The 23,867-nt window shown below is 39.9% G+C and overlaps 1 protein-coding gene and 1 pseudogene across 1 annotated transcript in view; one reads left to right on the forward strand and one right to left on the reverse strand.

The window, feature by feature from the left end:
• The first annotated feature begins 1,621 nt into the window (after positions 1 to 1,621).
• Positions 1,622 to 23,867, forward strand: part of NIPA1 (NIPA magnesium transporter 1) — a 69,188-nt gene continuing 46,942 nt past the window's right edge. Inside the window, exon 1 of the mRNA XM_059180259.1 lies at positions 1,622 to 1,931. Within this exon, the coding sequence (XP_059036242.1) occupies positions 1,637 to 1,931 (295 nt within the window). The 5' untranslated portion in view covers positions 1,622 to 1,636. The remainder of the gene's footprint in view (positions 1,932 to 23,867) is intronic.
• Positions 20,754 to 20,864, reverse strand: LOC131837315 (U2 spliceosomal RNA; annotated as a pseudogene).

A 23,867-nucleotide genomic window follows, 5' to 3' on the forward strand; every position in this document is an offset into this window, starting at 1 on the left:
TGTACATTTAAAAATGGTTAAAATGGCCAAGTTTTATGTTTTACATAACTGACTTTTGAACAAAGTGGGGGTTAAGGGCCAGACCCCTTCCCTACACAGGAAAATCTGTGTATTCCTTTTGATACCCTAAAAACTTAACTACTACTAATAACTTACTGTTGACTAGAAGCCTTATCAAAAACATAAACAGCAGATGAACACATATTTTATAAGTATTATATACTGTAGTCTTACAATAAAGTTACAGAAAACATCAAGAAAATCAGAAGGAAGGAAAAATACATTTATAGTCCTATATATATATTTTTAAGATTTCATTTATTTATTTGACAGACAAAGATCACAAATAGGCAGAGAGGCAGGCAGAGAGAGAGAGAGGGGGAAGCAGGTTCCTTGCTGAGCAGAGAGCCGGATTTGGGGCTTGATCCCAGGTCTCTGGGATCATGACTGGAGGCCAAGGCAGAGGCTTTAACCCACTGAGCCACCCAGGCACCCCTATAGTACTATATTGTTAAAAACACGAGTATAAGTGGACCCAAGCAGTTCAAACCTTGGGTTGTTAAGAGTCAACTGTTACAACAAAAAAGAATAAACAATGGGCTATATTCATTCAGCATAAAAGTTTTCATACAGAATAGTGTATGATTTCATATTGCTCCACAAGCTAATAATGCTGTATAGATTTACACACTTTAACCTAGTATTTAAAAATTTAGGAAGATGTATATTACAGCATCATTTACAGTAGAGAAAAAACTGGTAGCCAAAACAACCAACAATTGCTAAATAGTTAGACAAATTATGGTAATTAACTTTATGGGAAATTATACTGTCATTAAAATAATAATTATGTAGCAACATGGAAACTGACTATAACATTAAATAAAATGGATATTTTATATATTGTAATTGTAAATATGTAAAATTGTGTACCTAAGGGAAAACACCTAAATAGTAATTAGGCGAGGGTTGTGGGACTGTGGAATTTCTAAATATTTCCTCATTCCCGAAATTTGATATATTTTATTAAAAATAAACTGGGAAATTAGTACGGTTACAAGCTCACTGCTCCATTGTGGAAGCAGCTTGATTTCACCCTGGTCAGTCGTCCATTTGAGCGTCTACAGCTGAGTCGTCCAGGTATCTCACGCCCTACTAGAGATTTCCTCATTGGCCTCCGCCGAGAGGCTTTGTGGGAATCGGGATCCCAGCAAAGGCTGCGTCCTGCCGGTCCGGGGTGGTCCCAAGTATTGCATGGGAGACATACTAAAAAATTATTTATCTGAGATAAAACTAAGTGGGCTTCCTGTGTTTTCATTTGCCAAATCTGGGAACGCTACCTGCACCCACCCTCCTACCGCCTTTCCCTTTCCTCAACACCGCCCCTTCTATCACTCCCCTCTCTCAATTCCTTCCTCACCGTCAACTCCTCTCCTCTCCACTCCCACTGTCTTCCCGGAGCCCCGGATCCATCCTCCATCACCGGGTCCGCGGAACCCGGGCTCCCACCCCACTAGCCGAGCCCCGGGTCCCCTCACCGCAACCTTGTCGCGGAGCCCAAGTTCCCCTCCTCCTCTTTTCCGCCTCGGCGGAACTCGGAAATCTCTCCACCCCCCACTCCGTCGCTGCCTCGCAGATGCTCAGATCCCAACCCCAACCTCCACTTTGTCCGGTGCCAGCGGATCCCCGGGTCCACACCCCCACCCCCACCTCCGGACCGGGCGCACGCGGCGCGCAGGCGCAGGCGCGGAGGGCGGGCGCGGGCGGAATGGGGACTGCAGCGGCGGCAGCGGCGGCGGCCGGGGAGGGGGCGCGCAGCCCGAGCCCCGCCGCCGTGTCGCTTGGCCTGGGCGTGGCCGTCGTCTCGAGCCTGGTGAATGGGTCCACGTTCGTGCTTCAGAAAAAGGGCATCGTGCGCGCCAAGCGGCGAGGTAGGGCGGGCCGCGCGGGCTGTGCTCTGAGTTGGGGTGGGGGTGGAGGGAAGAGCGGCCGGGCGGTGGGAAGGGGAGCGGCCGCAAGTTGGGGGGCGTTTGGGTCGCCGCTTGGGGCCGGGCACAGGGAGAAGGCGGAGCATCTCGGAGGGGCGCGCTGCGCGGGCTGGAGACTCCTCGCCCACCTGCGCGCAGGCACGGTCGCGGCCCTGCGCCCCAGAAGCGTAACAGAGGCTGGCGTGTTTTGCCCACCCGCAGTTCCAGAAGCGGCCCGCGCCCTGGTAGTTGTGTGTCCCCCACGCTTTTTCTCCCTCCCTAGCGGCTGGAGAGGCCTTGTTCAGTCTGATAGGGTTTGTCTAGCTGACTTCTTCCTTTCTTCCCAGACCCTTCCACTCCTTCTGCAGCCGCGCAGCCGACCAACCTGCCCTCCGGTTGGAGCCAGGTGTCCCTGTCACCCGCATCCACCCGCTGCTAGGGAAACCTTCCCGTTTATCATATTCCCGAAATGGTCGAAGGGCAGTGCTTGCCCAGAAGGAGAGAAGACCCTTTAGCCTTGGCTGTGGCCCTGGCCTCGTGTGCACTGGGGAGAGCAAGACCCGCTCATTTGCGGCCCGCCCCCCCCCCCCCCCCCGCAGTGGCCTCGCCAGTGCCCAAATAAGTACTGTGCACTAGGGCAGGCCAGGGCGGGACCGGTGGGCCAAGGAGGCGCTCACTCTCAGGGTCAAGAAAGAGGTCTGTGCTTTGCTAGCTTCTGTTCCTGGAGTCCTTGATGGAGCCACTCTAGTTTAGATTTGAGCCATCTGATTACAAGTGATCTTTTACTGTGAAGAAAGCGCAGGGCAAATTTTTTTTTTTTTTTAAGCAAAAAAATGGACCAAGTTGGTATTCCTCTGGTGGATACACCACCAAACCCCACTCCTTAGTAATGTGGAAAGTGAGAGAGATGTAGCACAGTTCTTTGCCAGTGTCCCTCTGTTTTAAGAGAGGCCCGAGACAGTTTCCTGAATGCAAAATGTAGCATGCTTTGAAACTGAAAAGAAATGCTGCTCCCAGAAGGACAGAGAAACTTGTGGTTGTTAGCTGTATTTTCACAAGAATGGTGTTAAGAGTTCTCTGGGGGAGAATGAGACCACCAGGTCATGCATTTGATAGTTCTGATTCCAGATCATAGGTGAAACTTTCCCTGAGTGTCCTGAATGGTGAGCCAGGAGTCCCTTCAGGAAAGAGATAAAGGGGCCTGTAATCTCAAAGGACAATGTAAAATCAGGGATATTCATTTAAAGAATTAAACTTTGAAGTGAAAACACTGAAGTTTACATAAAATCTAAATAAAAGCAAGTATGACTTCCTTAGGATGCAGATGTGAAGACTCATCTGGCAGTGGTACCTTCACAGGGAGCACGTATCAATTTGATTGGCTTCAGGTGTGTTTCGTGAAGTGTTTGCAGTGACTCAAAACTAAGCAACACATGTGCCTACTGGTAAGATGTGTGAGAGGAGAATTCCACCTCTATGGTGGTCCTTCCAAAAACCTACAACCCCAGTCTTACCATGAGAAAAACATCAGACGAACACGGATTGAGGAACAGCCTGCAAAATGTCTGACCAGTCCTTTTCCGAGGTTGTAAAGTCTGAGAGACTGTCACAGGAGGAGTCTGAGGACACATGACAATATTAGGGAAAATCTAAGGAAACCTTAATACAGACTTTAGTTAATTAAAAAAAATTTTTTTTGAGTAAAACTTAAATGTTACTTTAGCTCAGCTTATGTGTTTGAGGGAATTAGTGAGTAAGAAAATAAAAAATCAACCAGAAAAAATCTCAGCCATGATTGATTCTGTTATTTTTTTTTTATTTTTTTAATTTTTTTAAAGATTTTTATTTATTTATTTGATAGAGATCACAAGTAGGCAGAGAGGCAGGCAGAGAGAGAGGAAGGGAAGCAGGCTCCCTGCCGAGCAGAGAGCCCAGGACCCTGGGATCATGACCTGAGCCGAAGGCAGAGGCTTAACCCACTGAGGCACCCAGGCGCCCCTGATTCTGTAATTTATAACTACATACTATGCCTTTAAATGAATAAAAGTGAAAATGTGATATTTGCTAATTTCATACTTTGCCACTTACCCCCACTGCCACAGATTCAAGTTAGGTTGGTTGCTCATAGTGATGGAAGGCAGACATATACATTTGTTTTGATAAATTTAGTGTTGATTTGTTCAATAAATATTCATGAAGCTCTTATTATGTGCCAGGTACTGTAGGTACTGAGGATATGCAGTTTTAGAATCTATTCTCCCTAAAATCTTTTCCTACCTCTGCTAACAAGCAGCACAGTTGACCATTATGAAATGTCTGAAATGGAGAAGATAGGAATGAAGAGGTAGCTAAGGACTAGGAGGTCAAGTTCCTGCATTAAAGGAGACTGGTCAGTTTCTTATACTATAAAAACCTGTCTCACTGAAAATTTCCCCTTTATTTTCTTTAAAAATTTTAATTCTGTATTTGACAGAGAGAGTGAGAGAGAGTACACAGCAGGGGAGTGGCAGGCAGAGGGAGAAGGAGAAGCAGGGAGAGAGAGAAAGGGAGAAACAGGCTCCACACTGAGCAGAGAGCCAGAGGTGGGGCTCCATCCCAGACCCTGGAATCATGACCTGAGCCGAAGGCAGACTAAGCCACCCAGGTGCCCCCTGAAAGTTTCAACTTTAAACGAATTGCCACAAGAGAGCATTTCTTTGGAGTTTTAACTTCAGGACTAGAAGTTAAAAGTTAACTTCAGGTAAGTTCTAGTCTCAGCCCTTCTACTGGGGGTTTTAGGGCAAGGCTTTCTCTGTTACAGGCTTTCACACACTTTTGAAAGGCCCTTCCCAGTGAATGGAGTTTGCAGATAGTCCAGGAGCACTCTCCACAACACAAGCTCATGGGGGACTGCCTGACTCCTGGGAAGGACTCTGCATGGGAAGAGGGAAGAGCACACACAGATTGTTTACAGTGTTAGAACCCATTTAAAGCAGGACTTAAGTGAGAGAAACAAGGTAATCATTGGGTGTGAAAGCACTTGTGGAAAGCCAGTTACAACTTTTAGAATTTCTGTGCGCATCGGTGAGGATGCCCAAAGAGACTGATGGCATGAGGGTGGTATCCTGCCCTCAAACAGGCTTTGTGGAAGCAATCTCGGGAAAGTCATATGTTTGAATTTGCTGCAGGCTTTGGAGAATTGCATAGTAAGTTATTGTATTTAGAAATGCCCTAGACCAGGATGAACCAGCTGATCTTTTTAAAATCCCTTTCATCGGGCGCTTGGGTGGCTCAGTGGGTTAAGCCTGTGCCTTCGGTCAGGTTATGATCTCAGGGTCCCGGGATCGAGGCCTGCATTAGGCTCTCTGCTCAGCAGGGAGTCTGCTTCCCTCTCTCTCTGCCTGCCTCTCTGCCTACTTGTGATTTCGTTCTCTGTCAAATAAATAAATAAATTAAAATCTTCATAAAAACCCAGAGATGCCATTTCATACCCATTAGAATGGTTATTGTAAAAATAAAACATAAAATCACAAATACAGGTGGGGATGTGGAGAAATTGGAACTCTTGTGCACTATTCATGGGAATGTAAAATGATGCAATTGCTATGAAAAACAGTATGGAGAGTCCTCAAAAAATTAAATACAGAATTATTATATGATCCACCAATCTATTTCTGGGTATAGATCCAAAAGAAGTGGAAGAAGTATTTGTACACCCATGTTTATAGTGGGAACAAAAGGATATAGCATAGGCAAAAGATAAAAACAACCCAAATATCCAGATACTGACAGATGAATGGCTAAACAAATTGTGGTATATACATTCAAGAGAATGTTATTTAGCTTTAAAAAGCATGGTAATTCTGACACATGCTACAACATAGATCAAACTTGAGGACAATATGCTGTGTGAAATAAGCCAGTTAGAAAAGGGCAAATACTTTATGATTTCACTCATATGAGGTAGGTAGTCAAATTCACAGACACAGAAAGTAGGATGGAGGTTGCAGGGACCGCAGGAAGCAGGGAATGGAGAGTTAGTGTTTAATGGGTACATTGTTTCTGTTTGGGAAGATGAGAAAGTTCGGGAGATCCGTGGTGGTAATGGTTGCACAACAATGTGATTGTACTTAATGTCATAGAATCACATACTTAAAAATGTTTAAAATGGTAAATTTTATGTTACATATATTTTACCATAATGAAAAAATCCATTTCAGATTTCAAAATCTCCTTGCTGAGGAGTACAGCCTAGAGGTATAGTAACACTGTTAAGACACTCAGAAGTTGAGTGAGTTGTCTTGTGAGAGTGGAAACGGGTAATTCAGGTGTTCCACCTGTTACCCCAAGCCTTCTATACCTCATTTCTAAAGGGCGCATTTCCCCTGGCTATGGTATATATGTGTGCTTTCTCCTTGCCTCTTCAGCCATCTCCAGAGACACACTTAGGCACATGTGCCTCTACACCCAAAGACAAGACAAGCACATGTTGTCTTCATGTAGCTCTTTGGTCTGTGGTTAGTGTCCACTGCTTCTGTGAACCCTCCAGATCTTGACAAATGAGATCAGTTGTCTCTTCCCTGTGCTTCCTTAGCACTAGTCCTCAACACTCTTCTGCCCCTGAAACCCATGGGTTCATGGCCTGTTTACTTGTCTGTGTTCCCCTGGATCTTGGCTGGTCAAGGCAGGGCACAGCTCCTGTCCACTAGGGATGCATGTGGTGGACACTCAGTAATGCGATCTGACTGGCCATGAGTAACTGTGGAGTGAAGAGGGTAAAACTGAACCTTATATTTTCTGACAAAATTGCAACATGTTCTTCAGTCTACTTAAATCTAACCTCATTTATCTGTGGCCCCTACTAAGTAAAGGAGGCCAGAGTTATCGCTAGATCTGAACATCTACACCTATCTGATCTCTGTCTAGTCCTGAGGAGAGAGCATGGATAAGGAATATGGTGAGAGGTAGCAGGAGAGCAGCTCTGCAGCCTGTCCCTGGTTTAACTGATACTGTTTCCATAAGAAGAGAAGATAAGACTGACAGAAGACCCATGGTGTCCCAGACTCATGTATCCATCAGCTTGCTGAGCCCCCCTCTCTCTTTCTGTCCCTTCCTCCTTTCTCCTGTCCTCCATCTCTCCATGTATTCTCTTCACATGTTGCCACCTTGGGCTTCCTTACACTATGGTGATCTCAGAGATGTCAGACCCCTTACACAGTGGATAGTTTCCCCTAGACCAAACTTCCAGGACCATAGTGGAAGCTGTGTAGATATTTGTGGCCTGATCTGAGAAGTCTTGCCACATTTTATTAGCTTACTCAAGGCCTAGCCAGGTTCAGTGTGGGAGGGGAATATATGAGAGAATGAGGTGTGATACAGAAGACAAAGTTGAGGCTTGCATCTGATATGGGGACTGCTGGTGTCAGGATTTGAACCCAGTTCATGCTGATTATGAAGATCATCTATTTAACCCTGGTCACTGTAGGGAAGGTAAGGGGGAAGACAGACAAATTTCACCTGCAGAGGATAAGGCTTTTCTTTTAAGGGTCTTCACAGTTTATTTGGTAATATGATACTGAGTTATAAGTGTGGATAATACCCAAAGATATGAGGGCAAATAATTTATTCTTGGGGCACCCGGGTAGCTCAGTTGGTTAAGTGTCCAACTCTTGATTTTGGCATGGGTCATGCTCTCATGGTTGTGGGATCGAGTCTGGAGTGAATGCTCAGCACAGAGTCTGTTTGGGATTTTCTTTCTCCCTCTGTTCCTCCCTTTGCTTTATGGTCTCTCTCCCTTTCTCTCTGTCTCTCTTTAAATAAATAAATAAAATCTTAGAAAAATAATTTATTTTTATTTTCATATAAGCAAAATACCCTTGGTCTTATTGGACTCGTGTTGGACAGAGTATATTTTTCCCTCAAAAATATTTATAAATATAGTATAAAATATGTTATTTATATTTTAATCTTTTAATTAAGTCCTTAGTGAGTAAACAGTCCTTAAAAAAATTTTTTTGACCCCGAGGCACTAGAAAAGACTACTCTTCACATTAAATAGCTAATGGAGATTAAGCAGTTCACTTGTGATGAGCACTAGTTGATGTATGGAGGTGTTCTATTGTTCTATTCTATCCTACACCTGAGCCTCATACAACATTGTATAATTGGAATTTGAATACAAACTAAAGTACCACTTTTCAAAAAGTAATATGCACAATCTCACATGCCCTAGGCCCACACAACCTAATACTTCTGTGCCAGGAACTTGTGACTGTGAATTGATCCCATTTAGACATTGCCCTTGACCCAGGAGACAGCAGGCAGGCAGAGGGTTTACCTTGCTTGTTCATGCCCAATCAGAGCTCTTTAGGGTGATGTAATTATTCAGCAGAGTGTATCATGAATTCCCAGAACCTGGGCATAGTCATGTTCTTTTAAAAAAGCATCTTATTCCTGACTGTAGAGTTTTTGATCATTGTTTAAAATCTGGGAAGTACATAAAACTATGAATAGGAGTGTAAAAAGTATCACCTCCTCAACTTGAGATAACTGCTGTTATATTTAGGGTGTACTTATACCTCATCACTTTCTTTCTTTTTTTTTTTTCTTTAAAGATTTTATTCATTCATTTGGTAGAGAGAGAGCAGAAGCAGAGGGAGCAGCAGGGAGAGAGAGAAGCAGGCTCCCCTCTGAGCAAGAATCCCAATGTGGGGCTCTATCCCAGAACCCTGGGATCATTACCTGAGCCAAAGGCAGACACTCAACAACCTGAGCCAACCAAGGTGCCCCTCTTCTTAGTCACTTTCAATAATTATCTTTCAAAATAGAATTTTTAAAAATATTTATTTATTCGACACAGAGAGAGATCACAAGTAGGCAGAGAGAGAGAGGAGGAAGCAGGCTCCCTGCTGAGCAGAGAGCCCGATGTGGTACTTGATCCTAGGACCCTGAGATCACGACCTGAGCCGAAGGCAGCGGCTTAACCCACTGAGCCACCCAGGCGCCCTCAACATAGAATTTTAATGAAAAATTTCAACATACAAAATATATCTAACACTGATTTAGGGTATAGAGTAATAAACACCACCCATCAGATATTCCAAAAATATATGTACCCTTAAAATCTCAAAAAAACTCATTTTTTATTTTGGAAAATATCAAACACATACATAGAAAAAATAGTGTAGTAGACCCCAAGGGTACCTAACACTCAGCTTCAACAGTCATCAGTTTGGCCATTCTTATTTGATCTACACCTCAAGGGCCATCCCCTCACCCCCACCCCAGTAGAATTTTTTACCCAAATTTCAGGTGGAATACTATTTCATCTAGATATTTCAATAAGTATCTCTTTCTTAAATAAAAACATAATATATTTATTGCACTTAAAATTTAACAATCTTTGTTTAATACTGTCATGGTCAGTGTTTAATATTCTGTGATTATCTCAAGTTTTCCCTCACTTTATCTTTAGAATCAAGATCCAGTTTTGGCCCATATATTGCTCTTAGGTAGTACATCTCTTCATGTACTTTTTAAAAAATTTAAATTCAGGGGCACCTGGGTGGCTCAGTGGGTTAAAGCCCCTGCATTCGGCTTGGGTCATGAACCCAGGGTCCTGGGATCGAGCCCCGCATCGGGCTCTCTGCTCAGCAGGGAGCCTGCTTCCCTTCCTCTCTCTCTGCCTGCCTCTCTGCCTACTTGTGATCTCCGTCTGTCAAATAAATAAATAAATAAAAATCTAAAAAAAAAAAAAATTTAAATTCAATTAGACAACATTTAGTACATAATTAGTTTCAAATGTAGTCTTCAGTAATTCATCAGTTGTGTATAACACCCATTGCTCATCATAGTATGTGTCCTCCTTAATGTCCATCAAATGTACTTTTTTTGTAGTCTTTTTTTAAAATTTAATTTTATTTTTTCAGTGTTCCAAGATTCATTGTTTATGCACCACACCCAGTGCTCCATGCAATGACATGCCCTCCTTAATACCCTCCAACAGACACCATCACATGTACTTTTAAAAATGAGACAGAACATACACGAGTTTGTGCTCTGTGTGTCACTTTATATCCTGTGGTTATGCTCCATCTGTCATGAATTCATCCCATGTTGTTAAATATTCTTTGAAAAAATATTCAGTGGCTGTATAAATGTTACCATTCTCCTTTTGTAGGACATGGGTGTTTCTACTTTCTTTGTTTGTGTAATATGTTATATTGAATATCCTTATATCTAAATCTTTGTGGGTTAGTTCCTTTGGGTAGCTCCCTTGCAATAGAATTTTGAATGTGATGTTCTTATAAGCTAAATTAATTTCCATGAAAAAAATACATGATATCTATTCCATTCCCACCGGCAGTGCTTGAGAGGAATGCTCATGTTTAAATGTAGTAGAAATATAAACATGTATGCCCAAATTTCATTTTCCACAATTTTGGCTTATCTCTGTTATAGTTCCATTCTAGTAGTCATGACTGAGAGCTCATTATCCTAGATTGTTCTGTTCACATCAGTAGAGCACACTAGTACAGGTATAAATATCTGACATCTACCTTCATGAATGCAAGAATCAACTACCTTGGCTTCTCTGCCCTCAAGGTGTGTCGGGGGCAGCCTCCATCTGTGTGAGGAAAAAACTGGGAGCGAAAGCTTTGCAGTTATGGCAAGGAGAAAGTGCATGCTCTTTAAGGGTAGAAACCATGCCTTGGGAATCCTTTTAAGTCTGGTATTCACTAAGGACTGTGTACCTGATGGTTCTAGTAAATACTTAATAGATGGGCAGAGCAAGGAAATAGATTACAACTATTGCAGTGAGCTTCCTGGAGGGAGTAGGATGAGAAAGGAGAATGTGTTGATATATACCACATTAATTCTCCTTTGGAAACACAGAGTGCATTTTCTGAAGAAACAGAATCTTTATCACAGAAGTTAATGCATTATAGTCAACATTGTGTGGGACAACCTAGAAGTTTAAGTATTGTTTATAAACTATTTTTAAAAATATTGGAGTATAATTACATAGAGTAACCAACACCTCAGTAATGATTATTGCCATAACACTAGAACGTTCCCTCATGTCCTTTTTCATTCTATCCTCCCCACTCTTCTGATACCTACCTGCATAGAGTGAATTAGTTTTGCTTATTCTTGAACTTCGTATAAGTGGATTCATACAGTATGTATTTTCTTACATCTACTTTTTTTTTTTTTGGTTCAGCATAGTTTGAAGATTCATCATGATGTGTTTATCAATAGTACATTTCTTATATTGCTTAATAGTGTACCATTGTTTGAATATACCATAATTTGTTTATTCATTTTCCTGTGACGAACATTTTGGTTGTTTCCAAATATTTACTATTTGAATAAGCTGCAATGACAATTCTTACATAATTCTTTTTAAAGCAAAATGTTTTCATTTCTTTCCCGTAAGTGCCTTGGAGTAATAGTGTTGGATCATGGAGTAGGTATTTAATTAAATTTTAAGAAACTACTAAGCATTTCCCCAGTATGATTGTACCATTTTATGTTCTCATTAGCAGTGTATGAGGGTTTCAGGTGTTCCACATTCTCTTCAACATTTTGTGTCCTCACCTGTTTAACTTGAGCCTTTCTGGTGAGTGTATAGTGGAATCTCGTGACTTTCAATTTGCATTTCCCTGATACCATATGATATTGAGTGTCTTTTTTTCAAAGATTTATTAGACAGAGAGAGAGAGAAAAATTGAACGTGTGTGTGCACACAAGCTAGAGGGGCAGAGGGAGAGAGAATCTCAAGCAGATAACACGCTCAGCGTGGACCCTGACATGGGGCTTGATCCCACAGCCCTGAGATCACGACTTGAAACAAAAACAAGAGTGGGTTGCTTAACCAACTGCACCATCCAGGTGCCCCAATATTGAGTATCTTTTCGTGAGTTTATTGGCCATTTGTATATGCTCTTTAGTGAGGTGTCTTTTAAGGAGTTTTGCCTATGTTTTATTGGATTGTATCTTTTTATTATTTATTGTTTGTGTATATACACACGCACCATATATATGTATGTGTACATATATATATTCTGGATACAAGTCCTTTGTCAGATTTAGGAATTGAAAATCTTTTTCTGTGGTTTGCCTTTCATTTTCTTTTTTTTTTTTTTTTTTTTTTTTTTAGATTTTTTTTTTATTTATTTTTTATTTGACAGAGAGAGATGACAAGCAGGCAGAGAGGCAGGCAGAGACAGAGTGGGAAACGGGCTCCCTGCTGAGCAGAGAGCCCGATGTGGGGCTCGATCCCAGGACACTGAGATCATGACCTGAGCCGAAGGCAGCGGCTTAATCCACTGAGCCACCCAGGCGCCCCTGCCTTTCATTTTCTTAATGGTGCATTTGGAAGAACAGAAAATTTAAGTGTTAATAAAGTGTAACTTTAAAAAAAAATTTTTTAAAAAATTCTAGTTAGTTAACATACAGTGTTATATTACTTTCGGATATACAATATAGTGATTCAGCAATTCCAAAAATCACCTGGTACTCATCACAAGTGGTAAGTACTTAATCCCCAACCCCTGTTTAACCTATGCCTACCCTATTCCCCTCTAGTAACCATCAGTTTGATCTCTGTAATTAAGAGTCCTTTTTCTTGGTTTGTCTCACTTGCTTCTGCACCCTCCCACCCCCCACTTTGCTTGTTTGTTTTGTTTCTTATGTTCCACATATGAATGAAATCATGTGGTAATTGTCTTTTTCTGACTGACTTATTTCACTTATAATTTCTGGCTCTATTCATGTCCTTGCAAATGGCAAGATTTAATTCCTTTTAATGGCTAAATAATAATCCATTACATATATACATACCACATCCTCTTTATCCATTCATCTGTTGATCCATAGATGGCCTTTATTATATTGAGGTATGTTCCCTGTATCCCTACTTTGTTGTAGGTATTTATTATGGATGGATGTTGTACTTTGTCAAATGCTTTTTCTACATCTATTGAAAGGATCATATCCTTTCTTTTATTAATGTGGTGTATCACTTTGATTTTGGAATATTGAACCACCCTTACAACACAGGAATAAATCTCACCGATTGTGTTGAGTAATTTTTTTAATGTATTGTTGGATTGGGTTTGCTGTTGTTTTGTTGAGGATTTTTGCATCCATGCTCATCAGGAATATTAGCCTGTACTTATCTTTTTTTTTTAAATTTTATTCTTATTTTTTAATTTTTTTTTAAAGATTTTATTTGTTCATTTGACAGAGAGAGAGACCACAGGTAGGCAGAGAGGCAGGCAGAGAGAAAGGGGGAAGTAGGCTACCTGCTGAGAAGAGATCCCTGATGCCGGGCTTGATCCCAGAACCCTGAGATCATGACCTGAGCTGAAGGCAGAGGCTTTAACCCACTGAGCCACCCAGGCGCCCCTGTACTTCTCTTTTTCAGTGTTATTTTTGTCCTGTGTTGGTCTCAAGGTAATGCTGGCCTCATATAATGAATTTGAAAGTTTTCTTTCCTTTTCCTTTTTTGGAACAGTTTGAGAAGAATTGGTATTAACTCCTCTTTAATTCTTGGTAGATTTTATTTGTGAAGACATCTGGCCCTGTGCTTTTGTTTGTTGGGAGATTGTTGATTAGTAGTTCACTTTCTTTCTTGGTTATCAGTTGGTTCAAATTTTCTGTTTCTTCTTGTTGCAGTTTTGGTAGTTTATATGTTCCTAGGAATTTATCGTTTTCTTCTAGGTAGTCACATATAATTTTTCATAATATTTTCTTCTTTTTTTAATTTTTATTTATTTATATATTTATTTATTTTTATTTTATTTTATTTTATTTTATTTTTACTTATTTATTTGACAGACAGAGATCACAAGTAGGCAGAGAGTCAGGTGGTGGTTGGGGGGAAGCAGGCTCCCTGCTGAGCAGAGAGTTCAGACCTAGGACCCTTGAGATCATGAACTCTGGTGAAGGCAGAGGCTTAACCCACTGAGCCACCCAGGGGTGGCTTATGATTGTTTGTATTTCTATATGTTGGTTGTTATTTCTCTTTTCTCATCTGTAATTTTTGTTTTTTTTTAGTCTTTTTTTTTAATAAGTCTAGCTAGAAGTTTATCAATTGTATTAATTTTTTTTAGCAAAGAACCAGCTCAGTCATCTGTGTCTGTTGTTTTCATTGATTTGGTTTCATTGATCAGTTCTATTTTTTTGTTTGTTTGTTTGTTTTTTAGTTTTATTTTCTATATCATTTATTTCTGCTCTGATCTTTATTATTTCCTTCCTTCTGGTTTTGGGTATGTTTGTCATTCTTTTTCTAACTTCCCTAGGTGCTAGAAAGGGTAGGTTGTATTTTTTTTTTGTTTTTGGGATTTTTCTTGCTCCTTAAGATAGGCCTGTATTGCTATAAACTTTCCCTGTTAGAACTGCTTGCTGCATCTCAAAGGTTTTGGACTGTTGGGTTTTCGTTTTCGTTTTCATTTGTTTCCACATACTTTTTAGTTTCTTCTTTGATTTCCTGGCTGACCCTTTCATTGTTTCATAGCATGTTACTTAACCTCTGTGTATCTTAGGTGTTTCCAAATTTTTTCTTGTTGTTGACTTCTGGTTTCGTAGCATTGTGGTCAGAAAAGATGCATAGTAGGATTTTGGTCTTCTTGAATTTGTTGCAGTTTGTTTTGTTGGCTAATATGCGATTTATTATGGAGAATATTCCATATGCACTTGAAAAGAATGTGTATTCTGCTGTTCTAGGATGCAGTATTCTGAATATACCTATTAAATCCAAACCTTCCAGTATGTCATTCACACCATTTTTTCCTTGATTTTCTCTTTAGATGATCTGTCTATTGATGTAAGTGGGATGTTAACATCCCCTACTATTGTATCAATTAGTATCAATTAGTTCCATTATGTTTGTTATTAACTGTTTTATATATTTGGGTGCTGTCATGTGGGGTGCATAAATATTTACAATTGTTGTATATTTTTGTTGGATTGCCTTCTTTAGTGTTATATAGTGTCTTTCCTTGTCTCTTGTTACAGCCTTTGTTTTAGTCTATTTCGTCCAATATAAGTATTCTTGCACACTTTCTTTTGACATCTATTTGCATGACAGATGTTTTTCCATTCCCTCACTTTCCATCTGCAGGTGTCTACATCTGAAATGAGTTGCTCTCCCTTATAGAGCGGTCTTGTTTTTATGCATTATACCACACTGTGTCTTTGATTGAAGCATTTAGTTCATTTACATTCAAAGTAATTATTGATAGATATGTATTTATTATTATTTTATTATTTGTTTTGTGGTTGTTTCTGAAGAATTTCTCTGATCTCTTCTTTTTCTTTTTTAAAGTTTGCTGATTTTCTTTAGTGATACATTTTCTTTCTCTTTATTTTTTCCATGTTTATTAATGGTTTTGATATATTATGATATATATGTATATATACATATATATATATAAAATCTCCTTTTATGGTTATAGCAGTGTATATTAAGTTGATGGTTAAGTTTGAATCCATTCTTTACTCTTCTCCTCCCACAGTTTAGCTATATGTTGTTATATTTTGTATATTTTTTTGTGAGTTCCTTGACTGACTTTTTACAGAAACATTCATTTTTTACTGCTTTTGTGTTTTTTATCTCTAGACTGTTACTTTTGGTCTCTCCTTTCCACTCAGAGTCCCCTTTAATATATCTTGCAGAGCTAGTTTAATGATCACAAACTCCTTTAGTTTTTGTGTGTATGGGGAAATCTTTATCCCTCCTCTATTGTGAATGATAGCCTTTCTGGTTAGAATATTCTTGGTTGCAGGGGTGCCTGGGTGGCTCAGTGGGTTGAAGCCTCTGCCTTCGGCTCGGGTCATGGTCCCGGGGTCCTGGGATCGAGCCCCATGTCGGGCTTTCTGCTTGGCGGGGAGCCTGCTTTTCCCCTCTCTCTCTCTGCCTGCCTCTCTGCCTAATTGTGATCTCTGTCTGTCAAATAAATAAATAAAATCTTAAAAAAAATAAAAGAATATTCTTGGTTGCAGATTTTCCCCATTCATTACTTTGACTATATTACGCCACTCCCTTTTGACTTGTGGGGTTTTTGCTGAAAAATCTCCTGCTAGCATTACAGGTTTTCCCATGTAAGTTACTGTCTTTTGTTTTACACTTAAAATATTTTATCCCCCACTATATTTTACCAGTTTAATTACAATATGTCTTGGTGTGGATCTTAATTACGATATATCTTGGTGTGGATCTTTTGTTGATTTTGTAGGTGTTTCTCTGTGCCTCCTGAATCTGGCTATCTGTTTCCTTCCCCAGGTTAGGAAAGTTTTCAGCCATTATTTCTTCCAATTACATTTTCTGCTCCCGTTTTACTCTCTGCTTCTGGCACTGACATAATACAAATCTTAGTGTTTGATGGAGTCACTGAGTTCCCTAAGTCTAGCCTCGTTTTACTTAATTCTTTTTTCTTTTTTCATCTTGATTACTTTCCATTATTCTGTCTCCTAGATCACTAATTCATTCCATTAAGCTTGTTTCTCATTTCGTTTATTGAGCCCTTTATCTCTACTATGTTATATTTTTTCAATTTAAATTTTGTTAGATAACATATAGTGCAATATTGGTTTCTGGAGGAGAATTCAGTATCTCATCACTTATATACAACACCCAGTGGTCATCACAGCAAGTATTCTCTCTAGCCCATCCCCCACCTCTCTCCATCAACCTGAAGTTTGTTCCGTGTCATTAAGAGTCACTTATGGCTTCTTTTCCTCTTTCCCTTTTTTCTTCCCCCTTCCAATATGTTTATCTGTTTTTTTTTTTTTCTTAAATTCCACATATCCTTGAGCGCATATAGGGATTTGTCTTTCTCCAACTCACTTATTTCATAGATAGCTATGTTATGCCTTATTTCTGTGTTAAGGGTCTCACTCATGTCTTCCACTCTTTGCTCAAGTCCAGTGAATATCCTTATGACGGTTATTTTAAATTCTCTTATCAGGCTACTTATATCTGTTTTACTAGATCTCTGGCCATGACTTGTCCTGTTCTTTTATTTGGGATAAATTTCTCTGTCTTCTCATTTTGTCAGTCTCTGTGCATCTCTTGGTCTAGAGAGTAATGATCTTATGAAGACTAGGCCATGTAGTGCCCTGGAGTGTTGTGTCCTCTGTTGCCCAGGGCCTGGCACTTCAGAGAGTATCTCCAGTGTGTGCTGCATATGTTCTGCTATTTTGTCCTAGCTGCTTTATTGTTCAGGCCAGTCATTTGCAGAGGTTGTCTTTGTCTGTTGTGGGAGGTTTGCTCTGGTCTGTTTGTGAAAGGAGACCTGTCACCACTACCACCTAAACCAAGGCTCTGCAAAACCTCCAATGTTGAGGAGGCACAGTGTGAACAGGGGTTTGTGCTGGTCTTCTGAGGGTGGGGGCCTGATGTGCTGGGACTAAGGCAGGGGTGGCCGAGAGGGGTCGTTCCACCAGAGTGTGTATGTGGGGGTGAGGCTTGGTGTAAGCAAGTTAGGTAATTTCAGTGCTGTGCTGGTACCTGCAGGTGTCCCTGTGCTTATGAGAGGCAGGGGAGGGATATGGCACCAGCCTGTTCCTTTGTTTTTGGAGGGATCTCTCTCTGTGGACACTGTCTTTCTGGGATGAGCTCTGAGAGGAGTGAATGACCTTCTCACTGTGTGTCCTAGGCGCTCTTCGGATTGCTTGTTTCCACATTGTATGTCCCTGGATTATTGCCTGCCTTCTCTCTAAGACCAGCAGAATGCCCTCTGGTCTCTAGCCCAGCCAAGTCTGATGACCTTTAAAACTCCAGGTTTTGAGCCTGGCTGGTTGCCACAATTCAAGAAATTTGGCCCCTCTTGCTTTCCAAGCTGATTGCTATGGGGATGTGTTTTCCCTGAGGGCTTCCCTATATGTTAGCCTGTCTCTCACCCTTCTCATGACTGTGGCTACCTCTCCACCACAGTTGTCATGGTTTTTCTCCCAAAACATGTCTCTGCACTTCCTACCTTCAGCGATGTGGCGTCTTCTCTACGTTTAGTTGTGGAGTTTGTTCTGCCAGGCTTCAGGTGGATTTCTGGGGGTATTTAGGATGATGGGATAGTTATCTAGTTGTATTTGAGGGATGAGGAGAACCTAGGGTCCTACTCTGCCAACATCTTCTAACCTCTGTATTTTTTTTTTTTAATTTCTTCTATGTCATTGGTGCTTTTAGATTTGATTTCTGCCCAAGAACTCATTGTTTCTTCTTGGGTCATGGTGGCATCCTTCTGTATTTCATAGCTTTTACCTTTAGGTCTATAAGCTATCTTTTTTTTTAATTTATTTTTATTTTATTTTATTTTATTTTTTTATTTTTTTAAAAGATTTTTATTTATTTGACAGAGAGAGATCACAAGTAGGCAGAGAGGCAGGCAGAGAGAGAGAGAGAGGAGGAAGCAGGCTCCCTGCTAAGCAGAGAGCCTGATGTGGGACTCGATCCCAGGACCCTGAGATCATGACCTGAGCCGAAGGCAGCGGCTTAACCCACTGAGCCACCCAGGCGCCCCAGGTCTATAAGCTATCTTGAGTTAACTTTTGTGTATAGGTGAGGCATGATTCAAGGTTCAGTATTTTCCTTACCAATATCCAGTTGATACAGCACCATTTGTTAAAGAGACTTCCCCATTGAGTTATACTGCTGCTTCACACTATGATTTGACTGTATGTGTGGGTCTATTTCAGAAGTTTGTTCTGTTTCTTTGTATATATCTATCCTTATGTGAGCGCCACAGTCTTGATTCTGTAGTTTTATAGTAAATCTTAAAGTCAAGTACTGTAAGTCTTACAACTTTGTTTCTCTTTTTCAAGATTGTGAAACTATTTCTTTAGGAAAATAAATTCTACATATTTAATCATTAAAGTACAAAAAGACTTTGAGTACTAAATCCCTGTATAAGTGAATACTAGTGCTCAAATTGATTTTTTTTTAAAGACTTTATTTATTTATTTGACAGACAGAGATCACAAGTAGGCAGAGAGGCAGGCAGAAAAAGAGGAAGGGAAGCGGACTCCCTCCCGAGCAGGGAGAGAGCCTGATGCGGGGCTCGATCCCAGGACCCTGGGATCATGACCTGAGCTGAAGGCAGAGGCTTTACCACTTAGCCACCCAGGTGCCCCGCTCAAATTGATTTTAATGCATACCTTCATCTAGGTATGTTGGTGTTTGGAAATAAAGTTTCTTTATTCTTAGTACTTTTTACAGAATTCTTTTTACACATTTTTTGAAGTCAAGGTGTAACTTCATTAGTAAAGGACATAGTGATGGACTCTAGTTTTGCTGTTTGCAGCAACTTCTATTTGTTGCTGAAAGAGCACATGAATTGAAGCAATTTTTCTATAGTGTAATCCAGAAGGTAAATAAACTAGATGGCTATCTGTATTTTTATGCTAGAGAATCATATCTTAAGGATATTTCTGATGCACTTACATAACTAAATGGAAGGTTTTAGAAGCCATAAGTCCATGGTTGGACAGTGTCCCTGCCAATTGATGTTATCATCCTGACAAGTCTCTTTTGTATTTGCACAATATTTCTTTGTTTTATCCTTCAACTGTTATAAACTGCCATTCAACCCCCAGTTAGCACCCACGTTTTCCAATGTGAGACAAAAACCTGGACAACTTAGGTATTGGTACCTCTGCAGCCCATACATCGGAGTGGAAGGTAGAGGACCCATAAGTGTAATCAAACAGACAAACAGAAAATCTTCAGTGTCCTACAATTCTGTGGCTCTCTGTTCTTGCGGAGTCCAGAGGACTTTTGAGGTGTCTTGGGCATCAGCTGGGAAGAGGAGTGTGGGTATAGGCTTGAATGAGTGCCTTCTGAGGTTATCAGGTGAGTGACTTTAGGATCTTTAGGTACAGTGATGTTTGAAGATGGAGCTGTAGAGACCAACTGAGATTAGAACACAAGAGAAAAATATCTATGATGGGCTGAAGGGTATTATGGAATGCAAGCACCCAGGAACTCACGGCTGCAGAAGTAGGAAGAAACCTGAGGCAGCCAGCTCAGTGAGGAGGCTGTGCACAGGTGGATAGGTAAGCAGAGCAATGGACCTCCTTCAGGGCAGAGCACAAGGGATGCTACTGGTTTGAGGCCTTTGGGGACAACCTGGAGGAGCTTCACATTGGTCTGTAGCAAGGGGTGGTGGGACAGGTATCCAGATAGAAAATCTGACTTAGTAAGTATTCATAGAAGTTGAAAAATTTTGCCTAATGGCTTAAAATGTGAGGTGATCTAAACAGCTTTTAGATTTCAGCAAATACAAGCTCTTCCTGGAGTGTGTGAATGGAAGGACTGAAAGATTTGGAGCTGATTTGTACCTTTTGACAAAAGGGTGACCAGAAGCTTGTCATTTTCCCATCTCTTAGTACCTGGTATCCCAGGTGTCTCTCCATTTTAGTAACATATTTTTTTTCAAACCTCCAAATGCATGTGCTGTATGGTGGTCAGTGGTGCTGGGAAATGTAACAATGAAATAGGAGAGCCCATGGTTCCCATTGCATTGGCCACTGGCATCCTTGGACCAGTTTTCACTTCAGGATGGTCACTCACACTCCAGCTACTGCTGTGGCAGCAGTCACTGGCTTCATAAGCACTGATGACCAAACTATAACCATTACAATAAAAGCAATTGGTGTTCCCTTCCCCCAACGTTCTGTGTACCTCACTAGGAAAGATTGTGATTCTTAGAATTTAAGACCCTAAAATCTTTTTATATCATATACAGAACTTTAAAAAGTTGTTGAGTACATGATTGTGTGCATCTGCCATAAAAATGAACTTCAAGATGTTATAGAATGATAATATATTTATAATTATTTGAATTAATGAATAAGATATTAAACTGATAAGAACAGCTGCTATACTTGATCTTAGCCAAAACGCCAAGAAGTGAAAAAATTATTGAATAAGAATATTTACTTACACACAAAAGAGAACTGGGGTTATACTAATTATACTAATATTATAGTATAGAACTGGGGTTATACACATTATACTAATGTGAAACAAAATAGATTTTTAAGACAAAAATTGTTATCAGAAACAAAGGACATTTTATAACAATGAAATGGTCTATCAGGATGATGTAACAATTATAAATCAATATGTGCCTAACAACAGTCTCAAAGTACATTAAACAAAACTAACATAATAAAGAAATAGGAAATTAAATAATAATAGTTGGAAGAATCAGTACCCTATTTAAAAAATTTGTTTTAAAAAATCTTATAGAGGGCGCCTGGGTGGCTCAGTGGGTTAAGCCGCTGCCTTCGGCTCAGGTCATGATCTCAGGGTCCTGGGATCGAGTCCCGCATCGGGCTCTCTGCTCAGCAGGGAGCCTGCTTCCCTCTCTCTCTCTGCCTGCCTCTCCATCTACTTGTGATTTCTCTCTGTCAAATAAATAAATAAATAAAATCTTTAAAAAAAAAAAAAAAAAAAAAAAAATCTTATAGAAAAACTAGGCAGAAGATCAACAAGGAATAGAAGACTTTGATGACACTATAAACTAACTGATTTTAGTATTTTAATTATTATAGTTGGATTTATGTATGCCATTTTCTCTGTTGTATTTGTCTCGTACTTTCTGTTTATATACTCATTATTTTATTTGCATAAAATGAAATTTCCTAATGTTTTTTAATTCCTTTAGTCATTTTTCACTATATATATTTTTGTTATTGAAGTATTTTATTGAAGATGACATTCAACATATTAGTGTCAGCTGTACAACGTAGTGATTTGATATTGACATACATTACAAAATGATCATGACGAGTCTAGTTACCATCTGTCACCATACAGTTATTAAAGTATAACTGACTATGTTTTCTGTGCTGTTCTTTATATTCCCATAACTTATTTTATAACTGGAAGTTTAGATTTTTTTTTTTTTTAAGATTTTATTTATTTATTTGACAGAGAGAGAGATCACAAGTAGGCGGAGAGTCAGGCAGAGAGAGAGAGAGAGAGAAGCAGGCTCCCGCTGAGCAAAGAGCCCGATGCGGGGCTCGATCCCAGGACACTGAGATCATGACCTGAGCCGAAGGCAGCGGCTTAATCCACTGAGCCACCCAGGCGCCCCAAGTTTAGACTTCTTAATCCTCTTCACCTGTTTTGCCCATCTCCCCACACTTCTTCTCTCTGGCAGTAGTTCTTTTTATGAATCTGCTTCTATTTTGTTTTCTTTGTTCATTTGTTTTGTTTTCTAGATTCCACATGTGAGATCACACTATATTTGTCTTTTTTGTCTGACTTCATTTGGCATAATACCTTCTAGTCTATCCATGTTGTCACAAATGGCAAGATTTCATTCTTATGGCTGAGTAGTATTCTACTGTATGTATATATCTATGTATCTATATATCTATATCTATCTACATTCCCCCCCACACCCCACATTTTCATCCACTCATCTGTCAGTGGGCACTTTAGTTGCTTCCATAGTTTGGCTATGGTAAATAATGCTGCAGTAAACATGGGTGTATATAGCTTTTGAAATTAGTATTTTTGTTTTCTTTAGGTAAATACCTAGAGTGGAGTTATTGAATCACATGGTAGTTCTATTTTTAATTTTTTGAGGAAGCTTCATACAGTTTTTCCTAGTGGCTATACAAGTTTACATTCCCACCAGCAGTGCATGAGGGTTCCCTATATCTGTATCTTTTTTTTTTTTTTTTTAAAGATTTTTTTTTTTTTTTTTTTTTATTTATTTGTTAGAGAGAGAGAGAGATACAGAGTGCAAGCACAGGCAGACAGAGTGGCAGGCTAGAGGCAGAGGGAGAAGCAGGCTCCCTGCCGAGCAAGGAGCCCGATGTGGGACTCGATCCCAGGACGCTGGGATCATGACCTGAGCCGAAGGCAGCTGCTTAACCAACTGAGCCACCCAGGCGTCCCCCTATATCTGTATCTTTATTGACACTTGTCATTTCTGGTCTTTTTATTAATAGCTATTCTGACAAATGTGAGATGATATCTCACTGTGGTTTAGATTTGCATTTTCTTGATGACTATTGATGTTGAGCATCTTTTCATGTATCTGTTGGCCATCTGTATGTCTTTGGAGATATATCTATTTCAGGTCCTCTGTGCATTTTTTAATCAGATTGTTTGGAGTTTTTTGGTGTTGAGTTGTGTGAGTTCTTTATATATATATTTTAGATGTTAATCCCTTATCAGGTATTTCATTTGTAAATATCCCAGTCATCATGGTGCCTCTTTGTTTTATTGATTGTTTGCTGTACAGAAGATTTTTAGTTTGATATAGTCCCAGTAGTTTGTTTTTTTCTTATGTTTCCCTTGCCTGAGGAGATGTATCCAGAAAAATGGTGTGGAGCCTTATGTCCACAAAATTACTGCATATTTTTTCTTTTAGGAATTTTACGATTTCAGGTCTTACATTTCGGTGTTTAACCCATTTTGAATTAACTTCTGTATATGGTATAAAAAAGTGGTCTAGTTACATTCTTCTACATGTAGCTGACCATTTTTCTGAATATCAGTTATTTTCTCCATTGTATACTCTTGTCTTTTATGTTATAGATTGACTATGCAAGCATGGGTTTATAACTTTCTCTGTATTCTTTTGATCTGTGTGTGTGTGTGTGTGTGTGTGTGTGTGTGCGTGCATGCATGTGCGTGTGTGTGCCTGCACACCAGTACTGTCTATTTTGATTGCTATAGCTTTGAAGTATAGTTTGAAATCAGGGAACATGATACCTCCAGTTTTGCTCTTTCTCAAGAACACTTTGGCTCTTTGGGGGTCTTTTGTGGTTCCATAAAAATTTTAAGATTCTTTGTAATATTTCAGTGAAAAATGCCATTAATATATATTTTTAAAAGATTTTATTTATTTATTTGACAGACACAAGTAGGCAGAGAGGCAAGCAGAGAGAGAGGAG

This window comes from Mustela lutreola, chromosome 7 (genome assembly GCF_030435805.1).
Source record: "Mustela lutreola isolate mMusLut2 chromosome 7, mMusLut2.pri, whole genome shotgun sequence".
Lineage (NCBI taxonomy): Eukaryota > Metazoa > Chordata > Mammalia > Carnivora > Mustelidae > Mustela > Mustela lutreola.